Raw genomic sequence first — 22,036 nt, 5'->3', positions numbered from 1 at the left:
AAAGGAAAATGAAAATACAACAATCCAAACGCTTTGGGACACAGCGAAGGCAGTCCTGAGAGGAAAATACATTGCAATCCAGGCCTATCTCAAGAAACAAGAAAAATCCCAAATACAAAATCTAACAGCACACCTAAAGGAAACAGAAGCAGAACAGCAAAGGCAGCCTAAACCCAGCAGCAGAAGAGAAATATTAAAGATCAGAGCAGAAATAAACAATATAGAATCTAAAAAAACTGTAGAGCAGATCAACGAAACCAAGAGTTGGTTTTTTGAAAACATAAACAAAATTGACAAACCTCTAGCCAGGCTTCTCAAAAAGAAAAGGGAGATGATCCAAACAGATAAAATCATGAATGAAAACGGAATTATTACAACCAATCCCTCAGAGATACAAACAATTGGAATACTATGAAAAATTACATGCCAACAAATTGGACAACCTGGAAGAAATGGACAAATTCCTAAACACCCACACTCTTCCAAAACTCAATCAGGAGGAAATAGAAAGCTTGAACAGACCCATAAACCAGCGAAGAAATTGAATCGGTTATCAAAAATCTCCCAACAAATAAGAGTCCAGGACCAGATGGCTTCCCAGGGGGGTTCTACCAGACGTTTAAAGCAGAGATAATACCTATCCTTCTCAAGCTATTCCAAGAAATAGAAAGGGAAGGAAAACTTCCAGACTCATTCTATGAAGCCAGTATTACTTTGATTCCTAAACCAGACAGAGACCCAGTAAAAAAAGAGAACTACAGGCCAATATCCCTGATGAATATGGATGCAAAAATTCTCAATAAGATACTAGCAAATCAAATTCAACAGCATATAAAAAGAATTATTCACCATGATCAAGTGGGATTCATTCCTGGGATGCAGGGCTGGTTCAACATTCGCAAATCAATCAACGTGATACATCACATTAACAAAAAAAAAAGAGAAGAACCATATGATCCTGTCAATCGATGCAGAAAAGGCCTTTGACAAAATCCAGCACCCTTTCTTAATAAAAACCCTTGAGAAAGTCGGGATAGAAGGAACATACTTAAAGATCATAAAAGCCATTTATGAAAAACCCACAGCTAACATCATCCTCAACGGGGAAAAACTGAGAGCTTTTTCCCTGAGATCAGGAACATGACAGGGATGCCCACTCTCACCGCTGTTGTTTAACATAGTGCTGGAAGTTCTAGCATCAGCAATCAGACAACAAAAGGAAATCAAAGGCATCAAAATTAGCAAAGATGAAGTCAAGCTTTTGCTTTTTGCAGATGACATGATATTATACATGGAAAATCCGATAGACTCCACCAAAAGTCTGCTAGAACTGATACATGAATTCAGCAAAGTTGCAGGATACAAAATCAATGTACAGAAATCAGTTGCATTCTTATACACTAACAATGAAGCAACAGAAAGACAAATAAAGAAACTGATCCCATTCACAATTGCACCAAGAAGCATAAAATACCTAGGAATAAATCTAACCAAAGATGTAAAAGATCTGTATGCTGAAAACTATAGAAAGCTTATGAAGGTAATTGAAGAAGATTTAAAGAAATGGAAAGACATTCCCTGCTCATGGATTGGAAAAATATTGTCAAAATGTCAATACTACCCAAAGCTATCTACACATTCAATGCATCCCAATCAAAATTGCACCAGCATTCTTCTTGAAACTAGAGCAAGCAATCCTAAAATTCATATGGAACTGCAAAAGGCCCCGAACAGCCAAAGTAATTAAGAAGAAGAAATCCAAAGCAGGAGGCATCACAATCCCAGACTTTAGCCTCTACTACAAAGCTGTAATCATCAAGACAGCATGGTATTGGCACAAAAACAGACACATAGACCAATGGAATAGAATAGAAACCCCAGAACTAGACCCACAAACGTATGGCCAACTCATCTTTGACAAAGCAGGAAAGAACATCCAAATGGAAAAAAGACAGTCTCTTTAACAAATGGTGCTGGGAGAACTGGACAGCAACATGCAGAAGGTTGAAACTAGACCACTTTCTCACACCATTCACAAAAATAAACTCAAAATGGATAAAGGACCTGAATGTGAGACAGGAAACCATCAAAACCTTAGAGGAGAAAGCAGGAAAAGACCTCTCTGACCTCAGCCGTAGCAATCTCTTACTCGACACATCCCCAAAGGCAAGGGAATTAAAAGCAAAAGTGAATTACTGGGACCTTATGAAGATAAAAAGCTTCTGCACAGCAAAGGAAACAACCAACAAAACTAAAAGGCAACCAACGGAATGGGAAAAGATATTCGCAAATGACGTATCGGACAAAGGGCTAGTATCCAAAATCTATAAAGAGCTCACCAAACTCCACACCCGAAAAACAAATAACCCAGTGAAGAAATGGGCAGAAAACATGAATAGACACTTCTCTAAAGAAGACATCCGGATGGCCAACAGGCACATGAAAAGATGCTCAACGTCGCTCCTCATCAGGGAAATACAAATCAAAACCACACTCAGATATCACCTCACGCCAGCCAGAGTGGCCAAAATGAACAAATCAGGAGACTATAGATGCTGGAGAGGATGTGGAGAAACGGGAACCCTCTTGCACTGTTGGTGGGAATGAAAATTGGTGCAGCCACTCTGGAAAGCAGTGTGGAGGTTCCTCAGAAAATTAAAAATAGACCTACCCTATGACCCAGCAATAGCACTGCTAGGAATTTATCCAAGGGATACAGGAGTACTGATGCATAGGGGCACTTGTACCCCAATGTTTATAGCAGCACTCTCAACAATAGCCAAATTATGGAAAGAGCCTAAATGTCCATCAACTGATGAATGGATAAAGAAATTGTGGTTTATATACACAATGGAATACTACGTGGCAATGAGAAAAAATGAAATATGACCTTTTGTAGCAACGTGGATGGAACTGGAGAGTGTGATGCTAAGTGAAATAAGCCATACAGAGAAAGACAGATACCATATGGTTTCACTCTTATGTGGATCCTGAGAAACTTAACAGAAACCCATGGGGGAGGGGAAGAAAAAAAAAAAAGAGGTTAGAGTGGGAGAGAGCCAAAGCATAAGACACTGGTAAAAACTGAGAACAAACTGAGGGTTGATGGGGGGTGGGAGGGAGGGGAGGGTGGGTGATGGGTATTGAGGAAGGCACCTTTTGGGATGAGCACTGGGTGCTGTATGGAAACCAATTTACAATAAATTTCATATATTAAAAAAAAAAAGCCTATGCACAGCATGGCAAAGATTGTGACTGACCATCTCCTTCTAACAAAACACACATCTATTGAAATCAATACAATCTGGATTATTTAATCAATTTGTAGTCTATTTGAAAAAAAACAAAACAAAACCTCAAAGAAAGTTTGAAGTGTGACATGTTCCTACTTAAACATGGCAGACATCTTCAAAATAACTCAGTTACAGAAGAGCACTGATAAATTCTGGAATATAGGATGCCCCTGTTCAATGAGATATAGAGCAACAAAATGACATCCAACAGTTAATGTTACAATCATAGTATTTCAGAATTTGGAAGCAAAGGAGTCCTTAGAGGTGATTTCATGAATTTTCCTTATTTTTATCATAAATAATGTACTGTGAGAGTTGAAACCATACTGAGGGGAGATAGTCCTAATGATAGCGACAGTTGAAATTTAAGTGATACTTTAGGAATTTTACCTTTGGTTTCTATCATTACTTCTTTAACCTTTTAGTATCAAAATAAAAAAACATGTGGTCATCTGTAAGAACTAAACTGAATACTAGTCAATTTGAGCCCTCCTCACAAGTACCTCCTTACTCTCTTATGGGCTTCTCTGGTCATCAAGGATCAGGGCTGTGAAAAGATCAGAAGCTAAGAACAAGAACTTTCTAACACAGGGTGCAACAGACTGAATGTTTAACTCCCTGAAATTCATATGTTGAAACCTAACCCCACTGTGATGGGTGTTAGAAGCTGGACCTCTGGGAGGTGATTAGGTCATGACAGCGGAGCTTTATGAATGATATTAGTGCCCCTATAAAAGAGATCCCAGAGAGCTCCCTCACCCCTCCTGCCATGTGAGGCAGCTCAACTAAACTTCATTTATTATAGACACTGAAATGTGAATTTCATATCATCTTTATGTGACATGAAATATTCTTCTTTTGATTTTCCTCCAACCATTTAAAATATGAAAACTGTGGGACGCCTGGGTGGCTCGGTCAGTTAAGCATCCAACTTCAGCTCAGGTCATGATTTCACAGCTCGTGAGTTCAAGCCCTGCGTCAGGCTCTGTACTGATAGCTCAGAGCCTGAAGCCTGCTTTGGATTCTGAGTCTACCTCTCTCTGCCCCTTCCCCACCCGTGCTCTGTTTCTCTCTCTCTCAAAAATAAATAAAACATTAAAGAAAAAAAAGTTTTTTAAAAAGCATCCAACTTCAGCTCAGGTCACAGTTTGTGGGTTTGAGCCCTGCGTCGGGATCTGTGCTGACAGCTCAGAGCCTGGAGCCTGCTTTGGGTTCTGTGTCTCCCTCGCTCTCTGCCCCTCCCCTGCTCATGCTCTCTCTGTCTCAAAACAATAAACAAGCACTAAAAAAAATTTTGAAATATGAAAACATGCTTATGTTGCAGGCCATTTAAAAACAGGCAGTATGGGGCGCCTGGGTGGCGCAGTTGGTTAAGCGTCCGACTTCAGCCAGGTCACAATCTCGTGGTCCGTGAGTTCGAGGCCCGCGTCAGGCTCTGGGCTGATGGCTCGGAGCCTGGAGCCTGTTTCCGATTCTGTGTCTCCCTCTCTCTCTGCCCCTCCCCCGTTCATGCTCTGTCTCTCTCTGTCCCAAAAATAAATAAAAACAGAGAAAAAAAATAAAATAAATAAAAAATAAAATAAAAACAGGCAGTATGTTAGATTTGGTTCACAGGCCATAGTTTACCAACTTGTAACACTCACTAGGGCTATAATCAAGATTTTTAACCAAAACAGAAGATTTCATCAAACAGAATATTGTTATAATAGTTGTAAAAAAAATTATCTTTTCTCCAAAGAAGATATATAGATGGCCAACAAGCGTATGAAAAGATGCTCAACATCACTAATCATTAGGGAAATGCGATCAAAACCACAATGAGATAACACTTCACACCTATGAGGACGGCCATAACAATAATAAAAGGGGGAAAATAACAAGTGCTAGCGAGGATATGAAAAAAATGGGAACCCTTCTACACTGCTGTAGGAAATGTAAATGCTAGAGCTTTTATGGAAAATAGTTTGGCCGATAGTTAAACATAGAATTACCATATGACCCAGCAATTCTACTCCTAGGTATATACCCAAAAGACTTGTAAACAGATACTCCACTACATGCACACATGTTCACAGCAGCACTATTCACAATAACCAAAAGGTAAGAACAGCCTAAATGTCCGTCAGCAGATGAATGGATAAATGAATTGTGGTATATATATACAATGTAATATTATTTTGCCATACAAAGAAAGTTCTGATACAAATGTTATGACACGGGTGAGCCTTGAAAACATTATGCTAAGTAAAATAAGCCAGACACAAAAGGTCACATATTACATGATTTCATGTATATGAAATATCCAGAAGGGGTAAATCCATAGAGACAGAACACAGATTGGAGGCTACCAAGAGCTTGGGGGAGTAGGAATTGGAAGTAACCGCTTAATGAATACGGGGTTTTCTTTAGGAGTGATGAAAATGTTTTGTAACTAGATAGAGGTAGAGGTTGCACAACATTGTGAATATACTAAATGCCACTGAATTTTGCACTTTAAAATGGTTAATTTTATGTTTTGTGAATTTTATCTAAAAATGTATATTTTCCAGGGCGCCTGGGTGGCTCAGTCGGTTAAGCTTCCGACTTCAGCTCAGGTCATGATCTCGTGGTCCGTGAGTTCGAGGCCCGCGTCGGGCTCTGGGCTGATGGCTCAGAGCCTGGAGCCTGCTTCCGATTCTGTGTCTCCCTCTCTCTCTGCCCCTCCCCCGTTCATGCTCTGTCTCTCTCTGTCTCAAAAATAAATAAACGTTAAAAAAAGTTTTTAATGTATATTTTCCTATTAATTTGAAATGACCAGACAAAAAGAAGGGGAAAACAGAAGATAAATGGCTACAAAAAGTAAAATTCATAACCAAACATATCTTGGTTTTAAATGTCAGAACACAGGGGGCGCCTGGTTGAGTGTCCGACTTCCGCTCAGGTCATGGTTTCCGAGTTTGAGCTCTGCGCTGTTGGGTTCTGTGCTGACAGCTCAGAGCCTGGAGCATATTTCGGATTCTGTGTCTCCCTCTCTCTCTCTCTGCCCCTCTCCCACTTGTGCTCTGTCTCCTCTCTCAAAAATAAATAAACATTAAAAAAATATAAAATAAATGTCAGAGCATAATAACGAGATATGGAATGACATCTTAGTAAGACATCCACAATTCTTGGTTCCAGAAGAATAGAACTATAGAGGACACGACTTGTCTCTATTGTACCTAGTATGGTACCAAGCCCTACGCAATTGTTCAATAAGTACTTTTTAAAAGAAACCTGAGGAGTGCTTTGACTCCTCATATGTTCAAAACTTATCTTTTGGTGGCTAACTAAAAGATTGCTCAGATAGAAAGTAGAGTAGTGGCTTCCAGTGGCTTGGGGGTGAGCAAGAATAGGGAGTTATTATTTAATGAGTACACAGTTTCATTTTGCAAAATGAAAAGAGTTCTGGAGATGGATAGTGGTAATGGGAGCAAAACAATGTGAATGTACTTAATGTTACTGAACTATATACTTAAATATGGCTAAGATGGTAAACTTTATGTTACATATATTTTACCACATTTTTTTAAAAGATTGCTTTTTTTCCAAGGATTTTTTTTTTGAAGTACATCAGTAAGATTAAAGTGGGGTGGAAAAGCATGTCATTCATTCAACAAACACTGAGTGCCACAGCTAATGCTAATACTGTAGGTGCTGAGGATACATCGTTTAACAAAACAAAGGCCTTTCCCTCATGGAACTACCTGTAAAGAGGGGAGAAAAATAATAAATAGAAGGTTTTTCTAATACCAAAAGCCTTCTTCGTATCAGCTATGCTATACAGACTCTAACAGATAGTACATAAAACTTAAACTGACTTTGGTTAAGGTCTTTAATCCCATCGAACCTTATTTATAGCCACGTTTTCATAAGCCAACCATTAGGTTAAGTTCTATCAAGGTAGAATAATTTTGTACTTCATGAACTGTATTTCTGCTTACACTCTCATTACAAAAGCTAACTTTTTAGTAAAGAGGTTCTAGCTTAAGTAATTTACTCCTTGCCCCTAATAAATGGAAATGTGACCAGTTGTCATAATAATGCTAATATGTCACAACTCTTCTATTTCACAGCAAGAATTCAAGGCCAATTAAGACTCGGCTATCAACAACACTGACCAAAGGATAAGTCTTTACTTAAGGAAAAAAAGAAAATGAAGAGATAATAAAGATAATGTCCTAATTATTTTATCAGTTACACTTATAACCTTAATAGTGAAAGAGATGAAGTGATTATTTTAACAGTAGGCACCAGAGTTCCTCTTGGGCACGTAACTATCTTTGTAGAGACTATACTTGACAAGCTGTTTTGGTTGGAGAAAGTAAGGTCTCAAAGACATTAGGAAATAGAGGAAATATCTAACGTCTCTCCCTAAGGCACAGAAAAAAAGACCAGAGAAGAGAAGATACAGTGCTGGTACAAGTAAAGATGACAACATGGCAGAGGCCATAGTGATTAGTGACAAAGAAAGGTGAGAAAATGGCAAAGTGACTGACAGCCTTTTAAAAAGAAAGGTGGATAACATTCCATCTAAAATTATATGCAGTATTTTAAATGCAAACCCTTTTTACCTCCCCAAAACTTCAGAAAAGAGTTGAACACATACAAATGCCTAATGTAAATGCATGGGGAAAGGTTGGAAACAAAGGAAGACGGCCAAGTTCTACATCTGGAACAGCATGGAGCAGATAAGAGAGAAGAGCTGTAGGAGGTGAGAAATGGATGACTTTGGAATTAAACAGAAACAGGAAATTTAAAACTAAAAGTCATTGTAAGCCCTAGAAATTCTAAAAAATCTTGGAAAAGCATTTTAGGTGGGGGATACAGTTAGCTTGAGTCAATCATATCTAAACCTTGAAGTCAGGTTAATAACCGGGATATAAATATTTTTTCAAAATATTCTTTTTAATTTCCCATTCCTATTATTTTGATGGCTTTAAATTTACACTGAAAGAATACTTTAAAATATTTAAACAATTTTTAGTATTTTTGGATTTTTTTTCAATTGTAAAAATCTATAAAAATACAAAAAGGGAGTAAAAATTTCCCATAATCCTACTATTATGTATATTCATACACAAATTGAAAAGTAAAAAAGTACCTCTCTTCACCTCCAATTCTACTTTCCTAGAGGTAACCACTATTACATGAATCCATTTTATCATATACTGCTATACTTTTTTCTATAATTATATAGTATATACTTCCTTTTTTTCCTCCTAGAAAGGAGGCTGTCCTAGACATATTGTGCTGCAACTTGCCTCATCCACTTAACACGTTATGAACACTTAGTACCTTTCTAGGTAACAACATATCAAGCTAATTTTCTTAAATGGTTGCATAGTATTTCATTACATTAATTTTTTATAATTTATCTAGCTCCCTATTAGGCAATTATACTTTTTCCAAATTTGTGCTATCATACATGACACAGCAGTGAACTCTGCCAGGACTGGAATTCCTGAGTCAAAGCACATGAGCATTTTAGTTATTTACAAATAATGCCAAATGCCCTTCAAAAGGCTATACAAATTTACATTCCAGTTACAGTGTATTAAGACGTTCCTTTTTCCCTAAACTTTTATCAAACCTGGATATTATCAACAGCTTAAGTTTTGCCAATCAAAAAAAAAAATCTTTTGGGTTGATTTAATTTGCATTTCTCTACTTGATTTCTCTGAGGGGTTCAACATCATTCTACAAGCATATTGGCCACTTTATTTCTTCCGACCTGCACATTAATATCATTTTCTTTACTTTTGTTGGATTGACTTTTTCTTATTGATTTGTAGGAGTTTTTATGTATGATGAATAGAATACTTTGTATTTTGTTGTAAATATTTTCTCTTAGTTCATGTAACAGAAACTTCTACTTGTCTCCTGATATTTATTCCTCCTTTAAATCATGGTGTTGTTTAACTAGGCAAATGGTCCCCAGGTAAAGACTACATTTCCAAGCTCCCCTTCAGCTAGTTTGACCATGTGACCAAGTTCTAGTCAAACTGATGAGAGCATAAGTGATGATTATGCTCATAAAAGGAAAGGATATTTATAGCAGCCTGCTGGCCAACATACTGATATAGTGGTGAGCCATTTTTAACCCTGCAGCACCTGAGGGCTACCAGAGAGAGGTAAAGCTGCCACATCAGCTCTAGACAGCTTATCCTCAGAATATATCATAAGGGAAGAACAAACTTCTAAACTGTTTAAGCTACTAGTTTTTTGTTTTGTTACAGCAGCCTAACTTATACATGGACTAATATGGAATTTGGAATCTAGAAGTGAGGTACTGCTATTATTCAAATTAAAATACACGTTATGAGCTTGGTGGTCAGACAGCAGGTAATTATGACACTAGACACTAGCTAGAACACTGGTGATCTTTGTAACCCATGTCAAAACATTTGATAAAATTGTTACTGTGATACCCTGGAAGACAGGCCACATGCAAAGTGAGCAAGTAACCATAAGGGAAAAGGCTGACAAAATTCACAGTGTTAGTTGTTTCTTGACACATTCAGCAAAGTCCTAAAATAAGAGATGAACTCAGGCTAGAGGTAGCCAAAGCACAAGCAAAGATAGAAGGAAATACTTCTCTGCCTGTAGTTGATAACCTATTGTCTAGAGATCAGCAATTTGGACTGTGCACCCAACCACTTCATTATCCCAACATGAAATAATAGTAAGAGGGCCTGAAGCTTTTCTCAAGTACTTCTGATAGACAATGGGAGAGAGCTCTGTGGCAAAGATCAGATTAAGAATATTATCTTTCCAATGGAACCCATTCTTTTAGATGACCTCGATATAGGTTCCATTAGGTTGAATGAAAGGGATGAGCAAAGTACAGACAGTAAATCAAATACCAGACTTTTCAGGCTTAAAAACTACCTAAATAAGATCTCTGCTATAACTCACATTTGGAATGAACAAAGGCAAACAAATCAGTAGTCTACCTTTTTTTTTTTTTTTTTTTTTTTAAGAATTGAAATGCCAGAGAAATAACAAACATGCCCTGCTAAGATACAGGACTGTTCAGCTTCTTAAGTAATCCTCACACCCTTTACACACTCTCTAACAAAATATAGGCAACAAAAACTGGACTGCTCCGAAACCATGTATATTCCAGGGGTGCCTAGCTGGCTCCATAAAGAATGTGACTCTTGATCTCGGGATTGTGAGTTCAAGCCCCACGTTGGGTGTAGAGATTATTTAAAAAATAATAAAATGTTAAAAAAGAAAGAAAAGAAATGTATATTCCCCAAGGACCACATGAACGTAATGATTTGTATGTACTGATAATGTGTTCCTTTTTATTGCTGAATATTATTCTGTTGTTGTATGGATACACTGTAATTTATATGTAATTCATAACTTGTGATGAGTGTATGCTTAATTTAATTTTTAAGAAACTGCCAAATGGTTTCCAAAAATGGTTACACTATTTTTATTCCCCACTAGCAGTGTATGAAGAGTTCTAGCTGCCTCATCAACGCTTGGTACCGTCTTGTTTTTTTCTTTAAAAATTTTAGCCATTCTAATGGGCAGGTAGTGATGTCTCCCTGTGACTCCCAATGACTTCCCTGATTATTTAACATGTTAAGCATTTCTTCATGTGTTTATTGACCACTTGTACCACTTAGTGGTATGTCTGTTTATATATTCCCCCCACTTTTGAATTGCACTGTAAGAGTTCTTTTTATATTCTAAATGTGTCCTTTGTTTTCACATATGTGTTGTCGATATTTTCTCCTAGACTTTGGCTTGTCTTTCCATTTTCTGAATGATGCCTTTCCAAGAGCAAAAGTTTTAAATTTTGATGAAATCCAATTTATCAATTTTTTCTTTATTGATCACGTTTTTGTGTTCTAAGACATCTTTGTCCGCTCCAAAGTAGCAAAGCCTTTCTGTTATTTTTCACCAAGCTTTGTATGTTTGAGTTTTATATTTAGGTTTGTTCACTCCAAAGTAGCAAAGGTTTTCTTTTTTTTCAAGGAGTGTTATATATTTGGGTTTTATATTTAGATCTGTAATTCATTTTGAGTTAATTTTTAATTATGGTGTGAGGTATGGATCAACGCTAATTTTTGTTGAAAAGACTTACCTTTCTCTACTGCATTGCCCTGGCACCATTGTTGAAAACCAATTGACCACAGGGGCGCCTGGGTGGCTCAGTGGGTTAAGTGTCCGACTTCAGCTCAGGTCATGATCTCACAGTTGGTGAGTTTGAGCCCCGCATCGGGCTCTGGGCTGACAGCTCAGGGCCTGGAGCCTGTTTCAGATTCTGTGTCTCCCTGTCTCTCTGACCCTCCCCCGTTCATGCTCTGTCTCTCTCTGTCTCAAAAATAAATAAACGTTAAAAAAAAAATTTAGAAAATCAACTGACCACATATGTGTGGATCTATTTCTGGACTATTTTGTTTCATTCACAAATAGAAAAGATATCTCTATCTTTTCACCAATATCAAACAATTTTCATTACTGTGACTTTGTGGTAAGTCTTAAAATCAGATAAAATCTCCTTTGAAAATTGCTTTGTTAACTCCATAACCTTTGTATTTCCTTTTTTTTTTTAATTTTTTAAAATGTTTTATTTATTTTTGAGACAGAGAGAAACAGAGCATGAATGGGGGAGGGGCAGAGAGAGAGGGAGACACAGAATCCGAAGCAGGCTCCAGGCTCCGAGCTGTCAGCACAGAGCCCGACGCGGGGCTCGATCTCACGGACTGCGAGATCATGACCTGAGCCGAAGTCGGCCGCTTAACCGACTGAGCCACCCAGGCGCCCCTGTATTTCCTTTTAAATCTCAGAATCAGATTATAATTTTTAAAAAAGTCTACTGGAGGGGCGCCTGGGTGGCTCAGTCGGTTAAGCGGCCGACTTCGGCTCAGGTCATGATCTCGCAGTCCGTGAGATCGAGCCCCGCGTCGGGCTCTGTGCTGACAGCTCGGAGCCTGGAGCCTGCTTCGGATTCTGTGTCTCCCTCTCTCTCTGTTCTTCCCCTGATCGCACTGTCTCTCTGTCTCTCTCTCAAAAAATAAATAATTAAAAAAAAAAAAAACTTAAAAAAAAGTCTACTGGAATTTTGATTGAGATTGCACTGAATTTATAGATCAGTTTAGAGAGAGCTGTCACTTTAACAATGTTGGATCTTCTTATCCACGAATATGGCATATCTTTCCACTTTATTTACGTCTTCTTTTATTTCTTTCAGCAAAATTTATAGTTTTCAATGTAGAGGTCTTGGACATCTTTGGTTCGACCTATTCTTAGGTATCTTAGGATTTTGGTCTTACTGTAAATGTTTGGTATTTTAATTTCATTTTCCAATTGTGTGCTGCTAGTTTATTAAAATACAATTGCTTTTTATATATCAATCTTATGTCCTAAAACCTTGCTAAATTCATTTATTTGTTCTGTTGTAGATTCCCTAGATTTTTTTTATATAAGTAATCATATCATCAACAGATACTTTTACTTCTTTCTTTTCAATTTTTATGCCTTTTATTTATTTTTCTTTCCTATTGCAATGGCTAGGCCCACCAGTATAATACTGAATATATAAGTGGTGACTGTAGGCATCCTTGCCTTGTTCCCAGTCTCTAAAGTATAAATTTTGGTTTTCACCATTAATTATGATCTTTGCCATACATATTTTATAGGTGCTATTTATCAGTTTGAGGAATTTTCTACTATTCCTACTTTGTTGAGAGTTTTTATTATGAATAAGTACTGACTTTTGTCAAGTGCTTTCCCTGCATCTTTTAAAATCATCGTAGAGTTTTTCTCCTTTATTCTGTTAATATAGCAAATAACATTGTTTAACATTTGAAAATCAATCAAGCCTTGCATTCCTCAGATAAATTCTATTTGGTTGTAGAGTATTATCCTTTTTAAATATTGTTGGACTCAATTTACTATTTTGTTAATGATTTTTGCATCTGTATTCAAGAGGATTAATTGGTCTATAATTTTTGTTCTTATTTTGAGGAAAGTTTTTAATAACCAATTCAACTTCTTTAATAGAAGTGTGTGAATTTTGGTAAGTTATATTTTTCAAAAAATGTGTCTATTCCATTTGTATTCATTGATGTAAGACTGTCCACAGTATTCTCTTATTCCTTTAATATCCATAAATTCTGAGGTGGCAATCTCTTTCTTTTTTTTTTTAAGTTTTATTTATTTAAGTAGCCTCTACAACTCAATGTGGGGCCTGAACTTATGACCACGAGATCAAGAGTCACATGCTCCACCAACTGAGCCAGCCAGGCACCCTGGTAATCTCTTTCTCATTCTTCTTCTTCTTTTTTTTAATGTTTGTTTCTTTTGAGAGAGACAGAGAGGGCCCACACAAGTAGGGGAGGGGCAGACAGAGAGAGAAAGACACAGAATTAGAAGCAGGCGCTAGGCTCTGAGCTGTCAGTGCAGAGCCCGATGTGGGGTTTGATCTCACGAACTGTGAGATCATGACCTGACCCAAAATCGGATGTTTAGACACCAAAGCCACCCAGGTGCCCCTCTTTTTCATTCTTGATAGTTATGATTTGGGTTCTCTTTTTTCTTGATCAGTCTAGCTAGAGGCTTGTCAACTTTGTTGATCTTTCCAAAGAGCCAGTTTTATATTTGTTAATTTTCTCAATTGTTTTCTATTTCATTGATTTCTATTCTTATTTTATCATTTCCTTCCTCATGTTTACTTTGGGTTTACTTTCCTCTTTTTTTTTTTTTTCCTAGTTTCTTATATTGAAACTTGTCATTGATTTTAGATCTTACTTCTTTTCTAATATTAGCTAATATTTTCTAATATTAAAATTTCTAATTTAATATTAAAGCTACACACTTCATGCTAACATTGTTTTATTTTTTTAAGTTTTTAAAAAATGTTGATTTATTTATTTTGAGAGAGAAAGAGAGAGTACGAGCAGGTGTGGGGCAGAGAGAGAATGAGAGAGAATCCCAAGCAGGCTTTGCACCATCAGCTCAGAGCCCCACATGGGGCTTGAACTCATGAACCACGAGATCATGATTTGAGCCAAAATCAAGAGTCCGATGCTCAACCGACTGAGCCACCCAGGCACCCGGCTAACATTGTTTTAGATGCATCTCACAAACTGATATATTTTCATTGTCACTCAGTTCCAAATATTTTCTAATTTTTCTTGAGATTTTATTTTTGAGTTATGGTTTAGAAGTAGGTCACTGTATTTCCGGATATTGGAGGTTTCCCTGGTTACTTTACTGTCATTGATTTCTAATTTACTTCTGTTATATTAAGAGAATACACTTTGTATTACTGTAATTCTTGTAAATTTATTGAGACTTGTTTTATGGCCCAGTATACGACATCTCTTGGTGAATGTACTATGTGCACTTGAAAATAATGCATATTCTGTAGTTGTTGGATGCAGTGTTCTATAAATGCCAATTAAATCAAGGTGGCTGATTATGTTGTTCAGATCTCCTATGTCTTTACTAATATTTTGTCTAGTTATTCTATCAATTACTTAGATGGTATATTAAAATATCCTACTATATTGGGGCATTGCCTGTTTTTCCTTTTGTCAATTTTTGTTTCATACATTTTGAGGCCCTATTACTACACAAAAACACATTTATAATTGATATGCTTCACTGATTAACTGTCCACCATTATGAAGCAGACTCTCTTTATAATACTCTGTCTTAAAGGCTGTTTTATCTGATATTTAAAAATAACCATACCAGGCTTCTCATACTTCCTGTTTGCATATTATATCTTTCCCCATACACTTACTTTTAACCTATGTGTCTCCTATAGTCAGTCTATTGTAGGAGTTTGCTCTTTTATCCACTTTAGCAATTTCTGCCTTTGAATTAAAGGTTTTAAAACCATTTACATATAATCATTGTATTGGTTGAATTTGGGTCAACCATTGTATTATTTGTTTTCTCATTGTCTTCTTTATTTTTCCTTCCTTCCCCCTTTCCTGCCTTCTTTTGGATTATTTCTATTGTGTTGGTGATTATCCTAGAAACTACAGTACCTACTCTTGATTCATCAAAGCCCATATTAATCAATACCTCTACCACAGTTTCCTTCTGCTTGAAGAACACCCTGTAGGGGTGTCTGGGTGACTCAGTCAGTTAAGTGTCCAACTCTTGGTTTTGACTCAGGTCACCATCTCATGGTTCATGGGTTTGAGTCCCACTTTGAGCCCTGTGTCGGGCCCCACACTGTCAGCACAGAGGCCGCTTTGGGTCCTCTCTCTCCCTCTCTCTGCCCCTCCCCTACTTGCTCTCTCTCTCTTTCTCAGAAGAAAAAAAAAACTTAAAAAAAAAAAAGAACACCCAGTTGAATTTCCTTTAGTGTTGATCTGGTGTGGCACATGCGCTCAATTTTGTGTTTATCTGAAAATGTCTTCATTGGCTTGCCTTCATTCTTGAATGATCATTTTCGTGGGTAGAGACTTCTGAGGTTGCAGTTTTCTTTCAGTATATTAAAATGTGATTCTACCCTTTTCTGGCTTCCATTATTGCTGTTCAGAAAGAAGCTGTTAGTTTAATTCAGATGTTGGCAAATTATGACCACTGGGTTAAACTGGGCCCTGTGCCTGTTTTTGTAAATATAGCTTCACTGGAACATCACCATAACTGTTCATCTACATATTCTCTATGGCTGGTTTTGTGCTACAAGGGCAGAACTGAGAGGTTAAACAGATCATATGGTACTAGCATAAAGAGAGACAAATAGACCAATGGGCTAGAATAGAGAAACCAGAAACAAATGCTTACTTATATGATCAAATGATCTTTCACTAAGACACCAAGATCACTCAATGAGGAAAGGACCATCTCTTCAACAAACGGTGTTGGGAAAACTGTATATCCACATGCAAAAGCATGAAGTTGGACCCTTATCTTACATCATATACAAAAAGTAACTCAAAATGGATTTAAGACCTAAATGTAAGACCTAAACTGTAAAACTCCTAGAAGAAAACACAGAGGAAAAACTTCATGACATTGGACTTAGCAATGATCTCTTGGAAATGACACCAAAAGCATAAGCAACAAAAGCAAAACAAAACAAAACAAAATCCAAAACAAAACAAAAACAAAAAACAAATTGGACTACATCAAATTTAAAAACTTTTATGTTTTGACACAGTCCTTTATGTAAGGACACAGTCAACAGAGTGATTGTGAGTAGAATATTAGCTACATTAGTTAATGTGTGACCTTGAACAAGTTATTAATCCTCTCCAAGCCTAAACTTCCCAATCTTCAAAATGATGACAATACCACTTTCATTAAGTTTGGTTATGGCATTAAAAATGGGTATGCACAAATATTAGTTCCTGTCCTTTTCTAAATCACCTCCAAAGTCTATGCCATTGTTTTAAACATCTCCAGTGGTAAGGAATCTTAGTCTCTTAATCTTTTATCATGGATTGGACCATATATATTCAACTAAAAGTGACAGTACAAGCTAAGTCCAATGAATAAGAGTAGTGATCAGGATAGTTCTTTGCCTAAAAGGTGTTTTGCAGAAAGAACCCTATGAGTCTGAGCAAGATCTTGATCATATCACTATTAGTTTACTTTTTGGAGAAATTCTCAAATAATTTCTCAATATTTTTTAATTTTTTATGGCTAAAATGATTGTCTGACCCAATTAATTCTACCTGGATTGCATGCCTCTGACATGCATACAATTTGAGAATATTAAAGCTGGCCATTGAAGACTCTGATGACTTGTTTTTGAATCACATAAAGAAACATGTCTTATTAGATGTTACTATTTTCTTAAAAAACGGTTTTGTCCAATTGCCTTACAAACAATAGAACCAACTCTATGTGCCTAAAACAATCATTAATTTTGGGTTCCTATAAATTACAGGAAAAACAATGCCACTGCAAAAGCCACCCTTGATACTATTATCATAATGTGTTCAGGATAATGTTATTAATGACTAATTCTTTACTGTTACAATTTTAAGTATATTCCCTCTTATCCTACAGTCTGCTAATAAGAGAACAAGTACATCAATAATTACAAAGTCTTGGGGCGCCTGGGTGGCGCAGTCGGTTAAGCGTCCGACTTCAGCCAGGTCACGATCTCGCGGTCCGTGAGTTCGAGCCCCGCGTCAGGCTCTGGGCTGATGGCTCGGAGCCTGGAGCCTGTTTCCGTTTCTGTGTCTCCCTCTCTCTCTGCCCCTCCCCCGTTCATGCTCTGTCTCTCTCTGTCCCAAAAATAAAAAAAAAAAAAAAAAAAAAAAAAAAAAAAAACGTTGAAAAAAAAAATAATTACAAAGTCTTTGGCATCTGAAGCAGTGATTAAATCACCCTTCATCTTTGTCTTCTCCAAGTTAAATAACCCAAATTCCTGTGTTTTTACTTAATATGTTCTAGCTCTTCAAAAGCTCAAATTTTTACATGCAATATTAGGAAAATAACTTTTACATACTTTATAAGGACAATTAAGAAAACATATAGAGTTAAAATTACAGTTATGTAAAAAAGCAATGTGATAAGTATCATACAATTATGAATAAAAAAAATGAAAGCTCAGAAAAAAAAACTGTCATTCATACATTTATTTTACACCATGGTTCTAATTCTAGTATTCTGAGCACAGTAATCCTTACCAGGGGACTTTCCTTGCTGCGAGTTGCTTCTTCGCTCTCTGTATCTGGCTGGAGTGGATAAACCTGTGTCTTTACTAGGCTTGCTAGCAGGGCCCATTTCTGAAATGAGGAATCCCATGTGTTCTGAAGGCAAGATATTCTCAGGTGGATTGGCCTGGCATTTTATACTGGCATCCACCTAAAATATTAAACCCACTAATTATTATGAATTTCCCTCAAATATCTACTAAAAGTTAAGATAGTTTATCAGAGGAGTTCTATTATTGACACATGATACAACAAACATGTTTGTAAAGGCTTTTCATTCTTATGAATGATACCACGTTTAATTTTGTTGAGCTAATCTGAATATTCATTAGTAAGATATCTATTTCCCTATACACAAACCACTGAAATGTATATGGAGTTAAAACATTTACTTATGATCAGAGGAAGATTAACCATGAAGCTTGTTGATTTTTTTTTTTTTTTTTTTTTGGTACAATTCACACACACACACAAATTTACAACTGGTTAAGACCACTATCTTTTTCCATTCTAGTATCTCTTCCATCAGATTTCCACCATTGGTAACATTGAGATGGTCATAGGCATAATCCTGTTGGATAATGTCAGTGGAGCTGAGGACACTTTATTCTACTAATTTTGTATTCTTTGTCTTAGAGAAGCCCTCAAAATTGTATAAGCTTCAACCCCTACAAAATCTAGATCTGTTCTGCTTATGAGATAAGAGTTTCTTTTTTAGAGTTCCTAAGTTTTCTTTGGAATGTCAAATCCTTTCATAAAGGTGACCAACTTCTAAAATATTTTTATTTCTTTATGAATTTATTTTAAATAAAACTATATGGGGCACCTGGGTAGCTCAGTCAGTTGAGCATCCGACTTCGGCTCAGGTCATGATCTCACAGCTTGTGAGTCCGAGCCCCGCATCGGGCTTTGTGCTGATGGCTCAAAGCCTGGAGCCTCTTCAGATTCTGTGTCTTTTTCTCTCTCTCTGCCCCTCCCCCGCTCACACTCTGTCTCTCTCAAAAATAAACATTAAAAAAAAATTTTTTAAATGAAACTATATAATGAAATAAAGCTAAAAGTTAAAAACACAACTTTTAACAGCTGTTGTTCAAATATATTTTTTAAAGAGAAAGTAACTTTATAAATGCAATTTTAAGGTATGAAATATAATATTTTGGATGTGAACTATGAAGGAACAAAGACAAATTTTATGTTCTTTCCACAACACATTTGAAACACAATGGGCCTATCTTTGATCTACTGAATTTATAATATTATTTTAACACATGATATACTGGATTTCCACAGCTGGACTCAAAAAGGACAATGAGTTGATAGATACATTAAGACTTTGGATCCAAAATTAGAGCTAAAAAAGAATGCATTAAAAAACAAGTATCAGGTGCCTGGGTGGCTCAGTCGCATCCGACTTCTGCTCAAGTCATGATCTCACTGTCCTTGAGTTTGAACCCCATGTCGGGCTCTGCACTGACAGCTCAGAGCCTAGAGCCTGCTTCAGATTCTGTGTCTCCCTCTCTCTGCCCCTCTCCTGCTTGCACTCTCTCTTTCTCTCAAAAATAAACAAACATAAATAAACAAAACAAAAATACACAAAATAAACAAAACAAAATAAACAAACAAATAAACAAAATAAAAAACATTTTTTTTAATTAAAAAACAAAAGCAAAACACAAGTATCTAAAAGTTATCTTGGGAATCTAACAGTGACAATATTTTCAGTCCCATTAAAGAAAAAAAAAACAAAAATTTAAAAATATATATCAGGCTAAGATCAAGAAAAAAAAATTTAAAGTAGGAAAAATACTTAATTCACAAAAAGTGACTGTAATTTAGATGTGCTTTTATTTAGAATCAACTTTATTCATTTTCTGGTCATAATAAAGGAATTAGCTTCTACCTCCAGAATATGTCTCTCAAACTAGTCAGAATTCTGCTTTAAGAATGTAGATATTAGTAAGGAAATTCAAACACAGTAAGCTCACAAGTGAAATAAGAATTCAATAATGCTGTAAGAAACTATGAACAGACTTCTAACCATCTCTTTACCCCCAGGCTACAAATAGCTTGGAAAGTCCTGATACTATCTGTCAGATAAACCATCCTTTCTGAGTAGTGGATTTGAATCAGCCAGGCACACCTTGTCCATTCAAATTAAGATAGGAAGCAAAACTCAAGGGAGGCTTTTAACATGAAAGTAAGTTTTATACCACAATGCTCAGACTGCCTCTCTAGAGGCTGACTTCAGACCATAACATAGTAAGAACACGTCTGGGGCTTAAGGTTACTTCTGAATTTTTTGTGCAGAATCACTGGGACATGATCCTTCTGGAAAGCATAATGAACCAGTATTAAACCCAAATTAACGGTGGACAAACTCTCCACTAGACCAGTTTATAGCAAGAAGCACTAGGTACTTTGAGCTTTATTAGGATTTTTTCTTTGCCCCCTTACCTGGTGTGTGCTGAATGGTAGCCCTTCTTGCACAAATACTACTGAAGATGGAGATGGATTATGACTTAGCTGCTCCTTCAGTTTGACATGAGCTTGTTGGATGGCTGCAGATTCCTGCATTGTAGTATTTTCAACAGGCTGAGCTGTGTGGATGGTATAGATGTACTCAGGTGACTGTGGTAGAGAGCAGGTAATTGCTTGTTCTGTTCCGACTACAAAAGATGTAATGTCTGAGCCTACAGGAGTAAGTGGCTCCAGCTGGCTAGCCTGACTTGTGGAAGATGGATTGCTGTTGTTTGAATTAGCTACGATATGCTGGCCTCTGTTAGACTGAGATGTTGGGCACTGATTCTCAACAGGCTCCACCTTCACCATCTCCAATTTAGGGGAGGAATGCAACTCATCTACTATCTGAAAAACAGCCTCTAGGTTAACTTCTGTCTTTTTATTTTCATCAGTAGTACCGCAAGGCCAATTAGAAGGCAGAAATTCAACTGGATAGGAGGATTGCATTGGAGGATTCTGGGAAAAGAGAAAACAGGATTGTTTGGGTAGAAAATTGAATATGAGATTAAGGAAGAAAGCAACAATGTTTAGGCTCATAAATGTTAAACAAATAGACTAAATTTAACTAAAGCTCACTGAAACAACATGAACACCAATCAACTTTTCAGCAATGGTAGCTTCAATTCTATTGTTAACATTTACTTAGCAACTAATAGATGTCAACCACTATGCCAAGTTCAATACTGGAAAGGTCCAATAATTTTCAGGGTTAAAGTATACAAAATCAAAAAGCTGTAGTACTCAAATACCTATTTGCTGATAAAATGTCTATATACCAAATTCTTCCATAAAAGTTGACAAAAACATCACTTATATCTATCATATACTGTTTTAGGAATGTAGTAGTGAAATTTCAAACACAGGATGCTCACAAGTCCACCAATGCTTCTATACATTCAGGGGGAAGTACTGATATTCTGTTCCAAATGATCTGGGAAAAAATGGATGGAATATCGAATGTCCTTTGGTTCCTGAGATTGTTTATTTTTAATAATAAAACAATAGATTAAAAATAGCTGTCACTTTTAGATGTATCCTTTATACCTTTAAGATGCATTCTCTTACACCTAGTACTTTGCACAGAGTAGACATACAATTACATGTTTAGTGATAAATAATCTCAAGCTATGAACATAAATACTAAAGAGTAACAACTAAATAAAACACGTAATGGGTTGATATTGCCAAACACACTACAAAGACTGTGTCAATTATTCAAAGGACATTAATGCCAAATAATGTAAATTTAAATGGTGTAAGCATCAAGCCACTTTACTGTAGCCAATAGCACCATTTATTGAGTTCTTACTATGTGCCAAGCACGTGCAAAGTACTTCATATACAGTATTCCTCTTAAGAGGTCTATAAAATGTGATCATCTCCATTTCCAAATGATGAAATTGAAGTTCAGAGAAACTCTGTAATTTACCCAAAGTCACAATGAAATAACTGACATATCCAAGTTTCAAACATAGGTTGCCTAGCTCAAGAGCTCTTGCTCCTAACCATTATGCTATCCTGACCATGCATGCACACTCTCACCAATATCTGCAA

General features: G+C 36.6%; 1 protein-coding gene across 2 annotated transcripts in view; it reads right to left on the bottom strand.

Annotated features, from left to right (window-relative positions):
• The window catches only part of HSF5 (heat shock transcription factor 5), a 50,329-nt gene that overhangs the window by 8,472 nt on the left and 19,821 nt on the right, over positions 1 to 22,036 (bottom strand). For both annotated transcript variants that reach the window (XM_045044645.1, XM_011289117.4), the window contains exons 4-5: positions 20,417 to 20,938; positions 17,936 to 18,113 (exon numbers count right to left, since the gene is read on the bottom strand). In XM_045044645.1, coding sequence (XP_044900580.1) covers positions 17,936 to 18,113; positions 20,417 to 20,938 — 700 coding nt within the window. The remainder of the gene's footprint in view (positions 1 to 17,935; positions 18,114 to 20,416; positions 20,939 to 22,036) is intronic.

The sequence above is a fragment of the Felis catus genome, chromosome E1 (assembly GCF_018350175.1).
Source record: "Felis catus isolate Fca126 chromosome E1, F.catus_Fca126_mat1.0, whole genome shotgun sequence".
Classification (NCBI taxonomy): Eukaryota; Metazoa; Chordata; class Mammalia; order Carnivora; family Felidae; genus Felis; species Felis catus.
Note: the sequence above shows the minus strand (reverse complement) of the source record. Positions and strands in the feature narration are given on the sequence as shown.